The sequence below is a fragment of the Nanorana parkeri genome, unplaced genomic scaffold (assembly GCF_000935625.1).
Source record: "Nanorana parkeri isolate BGI_ZX_2015 unplaced genomic scaffold, ASM93562v1 scaffold1469, whole genome shotgun sequence".
Classification (NCBI taxonomy): domain Eukaryota; kingdom Metazoa; phylum Chordata; class Amphibia; order Anura; family Dicroglossidae; genus Nanorana; species Nanorana parkeri.
This window is the reverse complement of record NW_017307737.1, coordinates 275090-283763: the sequence shown is the minus strand read 5'-3', so window position 1 is coordinate 283763 and position 8674 is coordinate 275090. Positions and strand designations below refer to the sequence as shown.

The window sequence follows — 8674 nt, the reverse complement described above, 5'->3', positions numbered from 1 at the left end:
TGTTGTATTTTAGGGAAACGATTATTTTTGAGGGAAGGGGGGGGAGGGGGGGGGGAGAACCTGTCATTATATACACAGTAGGGACATGGTAGTCGGCAATTTGAACAAAAACGCTATGGGTGACCAAGCATCCAGTACTCCTAGATTTTACGTGGTACTGTTTTTAAAAAAAAAAGACACTGTCTTATTTTCGGGGAAACACGGTAGGTGAATTATTTGTGTGTCACAGACACCGCTGGAGCTAATGTATAGAACTTGAAGCTTTCAGAATGGATCACAACAGCTCCCCCCCTCTTCCTGGGCCTCATTGATGGCACAGTTTTAACACATTTAAAAGGAATGAAAGACGACCTCCTTGAAGAGACCGAGCAGAGGACTCTGCCGGGAGTAGAAGTGGAGCTGTGCCTGGAATATCAATGAGAGTATATCATCACTGGTCTTGCTGCAATCAAAGCTCCCCATATCCCGCCTGGGATCTCATCCCGACATCTCCCTAATATTATTCTGATCTAGAATCATCAATACACTCTCTGCTGCTTAAATGCTTTACCTCCCATTTACCGAAAAAAGCTTTTGTTGTCCCAAGTCATGTCTTATATAGAGCAGAGCACTCTGGGTAGAAGTCCGTCCTTGTTTTTTAGGATTTCAGTAATTCTTTAGATATTCACTCTATTGCCAAAATCATGTGAGCACTCTCCCAAAGTATTGAGGTATTTCTGCTGAAGGGTATTATTAATACTAGGGATGCACCGATACCGGTTTTTCGGTATCGAGTACCGATTTTTTTCGGTACTCGTGGATACCGAATACTGATACCGGAAGTCCCATTAAGGAAGCCAGGCAGTGTGTAATGACTCCCCACTTGGCTTCCCGATCACCAGGTGACGAAGCATGGAGCCGGTTTTCTGCCTGATCAGGAACCTGGGCGCCGTGTAATGACTCATTGCCCGGCTTCCTGATTGGTCGAGAAGCTGGCCAATCAGGAAGCCTGGCAAGGAGTCATTACATGGCGCCCGGCTTCCTAATGGCCGATAGGCCGGCTCTATGCTCCCTTTTCACCAGCTGACGATGGAACATGAAGCTGGCTTTCTGGCCAATCGGGAACCCAGGGAAGCGTGTAATGACTCCTTGCCAGGCTTCCTGATACCGGAAGCTCAGGTATCGGGTTAGGCATCGGAGCATTTGGGCAAGTACGAGTACTCGCCCAAATACTCGGCATTGACACCGGTACTAGTATTGGTGCATCCCTAATTAATACTACAACATACTAAGACATTTTATAAACTGCACTTCCAGCCTCGGGGCAAAAGTTTGGAGAAGCATGACTGTGTCCTGTGTACAAATCCAGTTCCATCATGACAAGACTTGGAGTCTGGTGTGAAGAAACTTGACGGCCTTCACGGAGCCCCAACCTCAACCCTACTGAACACCTTTGGGATGAATTGGTATGCCGATTACCAGCCAGGTCTTCTTATCCATCATCAGTACCCGACCTTTTGGCTGAATGGCCACTTGTTTATGATGCTCAATGCTTCAGCAAACTGATTGTCTTCCAGCAAGTATTTAGAACTCAAGAAGTGTACTTCGTGAACAACATTTGCCCTTTAAACTGCCTGATGGCTCATACATTGGACTTCCTGGGTTTTGATTTCTGCAACAGTTTGTCCCCAATGTTCGTTTCATGATGTTCTTGATACTGGTGTTTTTAGTTTTGTAACTTTTCTACTGTATTTGTGTTTTGTGCAGTGCAAGCTTATTCTGTTATACAAAGCATTCTACTAGTTTAGGCTAAACAGAATTAATGAGGAGGTTGCTCAGTTCCTGTGTGTGTGGGCATTATTACCATGTATATATTTGTTTTATTAACACTCCTGTCTCAGAGGAGTTGTTTGAACCACCCCGCACCCTCCCACCGGTGTCTGCCTTTTATTAATGCTGATAATTATTGCAGCACGCCCACGCTGATTACCATTCTGAAGAATGAGGTCATAGGCCTGGCTCTGCCCCTCCGATTGATGCTGTTCTGCAGATAACACGGTCTGTGTCTCCCACATACTGTAGCTCCGTGACTTTTTTGCCCCTGGGACTAGATAAACCCTTCTAGCTGAATGCATCTTCCATACAAGGCCATACAGACCCAAGCTTGTTAGTGGAAAGCCATGTCTTGTCATGGCACAGTCATTTTCCTGCTCTACAATGGAGGCTGTGCTCTATTATCAGCAACATCTGCTGTCTTTTTCTGCCGTGCTTTATTTAAAATGCATTAAACATTAGCAGCGTGCGATCAGGCTTCAGTCCTTTCTTAATAAAAGGTGTTCAGAGACTCCCCGAATCTGAGCAGAGATTTAATGAACATCAGACCCTTGCATAATACTGGAGACTAGCTTGTGCCTTGCAGCAGCCATGTAGCTTTGATAATGAATAGTGTTTCTGTGGCCATCAATGGGAGTAGTGCAATTAGCCGATGCAGGCAGGAGTGAGAACTGCAGGGGATGTGGAGCATACATCTGGAACTGGGCCCAAGTTATTTTAATGCACGGCTTGAATTTCAGGCGATTCCTGATGAATTGGTCAAAATTCAGGCTGTCGGTGGCCATGCCGGGGCACCACCTGGCTCAAAGTTTTTTAATTTTAAAATTAAATGAGCCGGGGTTGGTCCATATCAATACCAATATAAACTAAGTAGTCTCAAAGTGGACATTTCTATTTGTCTGGAGAATGTATTCAAAACCACAACGATTATAACATTTCTGGCGGTTTCCTGCCCACAGAATAGAATGATACTGCCCAAACAGTAAACACAAATGACTCTAGTTAAGTAAACTGGTTGCTTTTCTTGGCCTTTTATTTTAATACCCAATAGTTAACATTTTGTATAATTTCTGACCAATCCACCTGGAGCCAACTGCTAACCACTAGACAAGTTTCTTCGGCTCAGTAGAAGGGTGTCGCTACTTCTTTAGAAGCCTATTGTCATAAATGGCTTATGTTACAAAAGGACCCTGCCCACCAGCTGAAGGGTCTTTCTTTTGTACCTAAGTTTGGAATACCCTTTAGACGCCCGCAGAATGGCTTCTTCCCATTGCTTATAGGCGACTCAAGTTGTTAACAGAAACATCTGCAATTAACTTTGAACGGGAGTTGTTTGAGTTTTGGTGGCATCCTTTGATAAAGCCATCACTGGGGATAGGCATGTCCCGGCCTGAACAAAGCTCTGTTCTGCATCGAGGAAAGCAAACATTCTGTTAAATTGTGAGCTCAGATGTCTTTGTTGCCTGCTAGTATCTCTTTGCTCTCCAGTGAATTATTGCCTATTGTGATGATGCCACCTGGCATGCCTGGGAAAAGTGCGAATCATCTGATCCATCCACGTGGAACGTAAGGCGGCTAAAAACAACCTTATGGGCAAATCAGCAAAACTAGATTATACAGACGGCAGCGTTAAATCAGAACCTGCATCTTCCCTACTGGCTGTCATTACCATCGCCGCTCTGCCGTAATATTCTCTGTATAATGCAGGGGAATATGGAGCTCACGTTAATGAGGCGTATTAATAATTATTCAATTGTGCTTAATGTAATGTGTAATTAAAAATGTGGGGAGAGCCTGAGCCGTGGTGATCTGTGTCGTGATTTTTAATTTAGTATTCGGTGCGTGTTTTATCGCTCCAGCATGGTGCGTTGCCTGAGGTAGGCCATTTTATTATGTATATTATTTGTAGTAGGACCACAGATGTCATACTTTTGATTATAGTAGATGTTCCCAAAGCTTTGCACTGGTTGTGCCAACTCTGCACCCCACCATTGCCCATGTAGCTTTTGCCAACTCGATGCCCCACAATTTCCAATGTAGCCTGTGTTCGCTTTATGTCCCACCAGACCTATGGCCCCACCATGATGATTATTCCATATTCTAGTCTGTCTAGTGCCTTTTTTACATCGGTTTTGTTACATTTTCAGTTTAGCAATTTTATTGTCTGCTATTTAATTGCCACTTAGGTTGTATTATTGTAAGAGAGTGTCTAACAGTCCAATCCAGTCAGAGTGATGATGCATGTAGTAATTTGCTTTTGTCTAGGGGCCTGCCTACTGTCACTGCCAGAACTGAGTTTAAGATAACCTTTGACCCCAAGTGTCCCTGTGTGCAGTGATTGACATGATGAAGAGACTTCCCAGCAGGTTGTCCTTTATAAGAAAACATCAAATGTGAAATAAATGAGTGCGTTATGGCTTAGCTAAATATGTGCACGTCAAAATACATTCCAAAAATTTCATACAAATGTATAAACCCCCCACGTAAGGATGCAAAGTCAATTGAGTTGTTACACGTGAGCCAATTGTCTGAAGTCTTTCATCTGACTGCACATGGCTCCGTGCCTCGCAGCTTTGCTTCGCAGGTAGTGTTTCACGGACTTTAATTAGGGCACCCGGCACAACTCTATTATCAATCAGACTGCACACACACATTAGAATAAGAATGTATGTATGGGCAATGACATGGGAACAGACCACTCCCCTGTCTTCACTAGTAGTCACTGCACAACACTGGAAAAGGTTCACAGGCTTAATTGTCACTTAATAAAATTAAAAGTATCACACCAATAACATATTTCTAATAGCAGAGAGAGCAAGCATTGCAGTGATCTCTCTGCTTTTGCAGAAATCGAAGAGCCATGAGACTCTGAGCTATGGAGAGGGTCAGATATAGCAAAGCAGAAATGAATGGTGCTTGCTGTGATCGGAAGGGGAAGGCTAACAAAAACGACATGCAATAAGGTGATGAGAAGACTTGTACAGCCGCGGGCATGCTTCTCTGTCTCATCAGCTGTCCTATGTTACATTCCAAGCAGCACTAAATAACTCTACATTGACCGGCTAGAGCTCCAGAAAACTTTCTAGTTTAGAGAAGGGGAAGGAGTCCTTCCTGCAGAACACTTCCTGGAAGTCAGTCTGTGCCACTTTATCTCCTTGTCTGTGCTACTTAGATACACCAATACATAGTCTGTCCCCAGATACGCCAATACATAGTCTGTCCCCAGCTGTATGTCTACTAGTAACCGTCTGTGGGCAAATACATGGCCGGGCAGAGCCAAGGTTATGATGGCTTCTTTGAATATAGTATTGCTGCTTCTCAGGCAGTGCTGACTAGTGACGTGGGCGTTTAAGGGAACCGAATCACAATGCTTATAGAGTCAACTCAGGTGACTGGTCGTCTGTACTGGAAATGGGTTCTCTGTCTTTCTGTGAAGGGTGAATTCTTCTGAAGTGTAATGCATACTGAAACAAGCTACATAGATAAAGCTGCATTATTTCAGCAAGATGACACGAGAGCGACATTTCAGGATGTGTTTATCTTCAAACAAAGCACTGCCTACCTGCAATACGTCTGTCCATTAGGAGCATTTGGCTAGTGAGAGTGCTTTGATTGGACAACAAAGTGGCGGGTCTTGAGAACTCATGCCCTTGGTAACGAGATCAAATCAGTTTCAGAGATGTACACATCATAGTAGGGGTCTGACATCTAGACAGGATGTTTAAAAGTGTAACAGATCTAATAAGTTCACTTGAACTTCTCGGTCCTAAGAATATATTTGTGAGATCTGTAGGAAAATCTCTCCTTCATGCACATTTGTATTCAGTTAGGCAACGAGCAGTGAATGCATAATCCATAGTAATGCGAACATGCTGTCCTCTAAAAACCTTCTGAGCTGAGGTGGGTAAATATTGGCTCCATGCATTCTGCAAAAAGGCAGCAGAAAATGAAGCTGGGGCCTGCAAAAGCCATGCCATGTCCACATTACTGGGCATCACTGGTGACTTAGCTGGCTCCACTATCCTGCTTGCTGGTGTATGGGCACTCTGATACCACTGACACTGTTACAGATTCAAAGAAGGTACGAAGTTATTTAAAATAAAAAAAGGCCAAACCATGTAATCTGCTTGGCTTGGTAAAATGAAATGTGTACTTGTTTCTGGAGTCGGGCTTTGTCCACTTTACCATGCTATTCACCTTGGCATTACCCAACACATCATGCAGGGCTCCCTTGTACCATGGACATGAGATGACACCGATCTTTTCAATGCTCAACTCTTGCAATGCGCAGGAAGGATGACACCTGAAACACATCTGTGTTCATGTTTTCCATGGCTTCTCTATTCACAGATATTTTAATTGATCATAATTAAAGGTTTAGCTCGAGGGTTTCCACTTGAGATTACCCTACCGGCATTTGGGATTTCTGAGCTTTCTTCATCTGTCCTTGGAAACCTGTTGCTTCTTAATTGGTGTCAAATGCCAGACTGTACTTCCAATATACATTAGAAATCAGTGGAATTTGACATCGGAAGAAATGCAAGTAGCCTTTTAAAGCGCTGGTAGCCCTGAAACTGCTCAGCAGCGTTAGTATTAGCTGCTAATTATAGGGGGAAACACAATGATAGTAAAAAGCTCTTTACATAGCCTGCAGGCCCTTGCCGTCTCTGAATTCACTACCTTGCTTTTCTTCTCTGACCAAGAACAAGCTTGCAGCATATCATGATGTAAACCTGTCCTCCAAAAGTGAGGAATTATCTTCTGGGGGGAAATATAATCTTGAGTGTCTTAGCAGCAATCTGAAGTTCACCTTGTCTTGAATTCCTGCTGACAAATGGTGCACATCCTCTTCCGTGGTGGTCTGTTCATTTTGTTCCTTAATTGCTGCAGAGATAATAGATCATCCCAGGCTCCGTTACTGCTAGTCTCACAAGATATGGTGATGTCAGTACTGTGCTAAGACCTGGAGAGCCAGCTGTACCTGAGGACCTGCCGCGCAAGCATCTCCCTGCTTCTTCATCCATTCTGTGGATCTGGGCTTTTATGGCTTCTTAAATATTCCCCTACCAGGGGGTGGCTCTGACATATGAAAGCAAAGCTCTGCTTCTCTACCAAGCTGGCCACCTCCATACGTAGACATGTGCAGAACATGGTATGGTAAGTCGGTAATGTGGAAAAGATCCGCTTGAGGAGGCCTACAGCCAATACTAGTGTCTAGTCCTTTGCCCTCTGCTTACCGTATGCGGCTCGGCTTCCAAAGTACAGGTACTCCTAAAGGAAAAATGTTCATAATGTGTTATCCATGTGGGGTGGGGGACAGGATCTATATTTTAGGTCTTCAAAATGTAATCATTACCCACCATTGGACTACAGCATGCTGATTTTGGTTTTCACGCCATCATTGCTCTTTGCTTTCTTGCATAAAACCCAACAGGGTCAACAACACTTCTTCTTGCTCCTGGTTGACAAAGCTTGCTTGGTCCTGCGGGCTCAGCATGCACTCCATAATGTATATTGCATTGTATTACTGCTTTTTTCTCTCAGCAGCCCCGGACGTGTCAGGTACAGCAGCGTATTGTTAAGACTTTTGTATGGACAACTGTGATGTTTGGTTTCTCTGTGTCTCTGATCTGACCTTCTCTCCCACGTTACTGACACAGGTTTATTTTCTCTCCCTTTAGAGAGTTTTGAGGTGACAGTCACCAAAGAAGGTGATAACGGGTTCTTTCTCTCCTCTTATGAATTATTAACCCACTAACTTTTGGTTCTGAAAACAAAAAAATGGGGAATCAGCACTTGGCTCCTTCAGCGCCATACAGCCTGCTGCAGAGCGTTACTCGCCAGTACTGGCGCTGAAAGGGTTAAATAGAAGATACACTGATCCCTTTTTATATAATCTTCTGTTTTTTAATTTCATTTTTTTCATTTGGACCATTTTTAATTTCTAATTCCAAATGAATTGTTATGTGATGGAAATCCCCATGTTTATTAGAAATATCTAGCGATCAGACATCCGTTTCAGGACACTGATTGGATCAGCTAGGCCGAGGTATGTTCGCTTAGATTGCAGGCTAGTCCATAGTGCCATTGTTTCTGGGATACTTTGTAGCACAGCCTGGCCCGTTGTGATGATTTTCCAGTGTTTTGGAATGAATGGAAATACATGCCAGTCAAAGTTGTATTGTGTTATTTATCCCTTCCTTTTATCTGTGCTGCCGGCTGTAACCAATCCCATTCCAGCTTTTCATTTCCTGTTGTTTTTTGCAAAATGAAACATAAATTGGTTGCTGCAGTCAACACAGACACTTTATAGGGTTCCCGGGAAGGACAGGTGCTGTGTGTGATTGTACATGATTGTATATGGAAGGATGCGGCCGTACGGTCACCCGAGCTGCACATCCCTGCAGGATGGATCCTGTCTCGGGTGGGCGTACGGCCGGGTCCTCCCATAGAGAAGAACAGGCTGCTGCGTACAATCACACACAGCACCTGTCCTTCCCCGGAACGCCCCGATACGGCTTTGCATGCCGGCAGTATATGCCAGAATTGGAGACCATGACCCAATGCATACTTAATTTGGGAAGGTCTGCCTGTTAATTGATATGTCCTTAGGTGGATATGGCTTCAAAAAGCTACAAAATTAATTTTTGAAGGTTCAGTGTGCACTTTTTAAAGTTAAAGGAGAACTATGAGGTAAGTGAATCACTCAGCCTCATAGTTCTAGCCGACTATGAAACTGTCACAGGTCGGCTAAATAGATCGGGAAGTGAGCGAATGCATACCGTCGCTTGCTCACTTCTTGATCCTGTCCCTGCAGAGAGCCGTGACTGTCGCTCGTGGCTCCCTGCAGGGATTCCCCCCC

The 8674-nt window shown here is 44.1% G+C and overlaps 1 protein-coding gene across 5 annotated transcripts in view; it reads left to right on the top strand.

The window, feature by feature from the left end:
• CLSTN1 (calsyntenin 1) overlaps window positions 1-8674 on the top strand; it is an 88364-nt gene that overhangs the window by 41270 nt on the left and 38420 nt on the right. For 3 of the 5 annotated variants that reach the window (XM_018570174.1, XM_018570176.1, XM_018570172.1), the window contains exon 3: window positions 7494-7523. The exons of the other annotated variants lie outside the window; for them this stretch is intronic. In XM_018570174.1, coding sequence (XP_018425676.1) covers window positions 7494-7523 — 30 coding nt within the window. The remainder of the gene's footprint in view (window positions 1-7493; window positions 7524-8674) is intronic. 5 annotated transcript variants of the gene reach the window in all.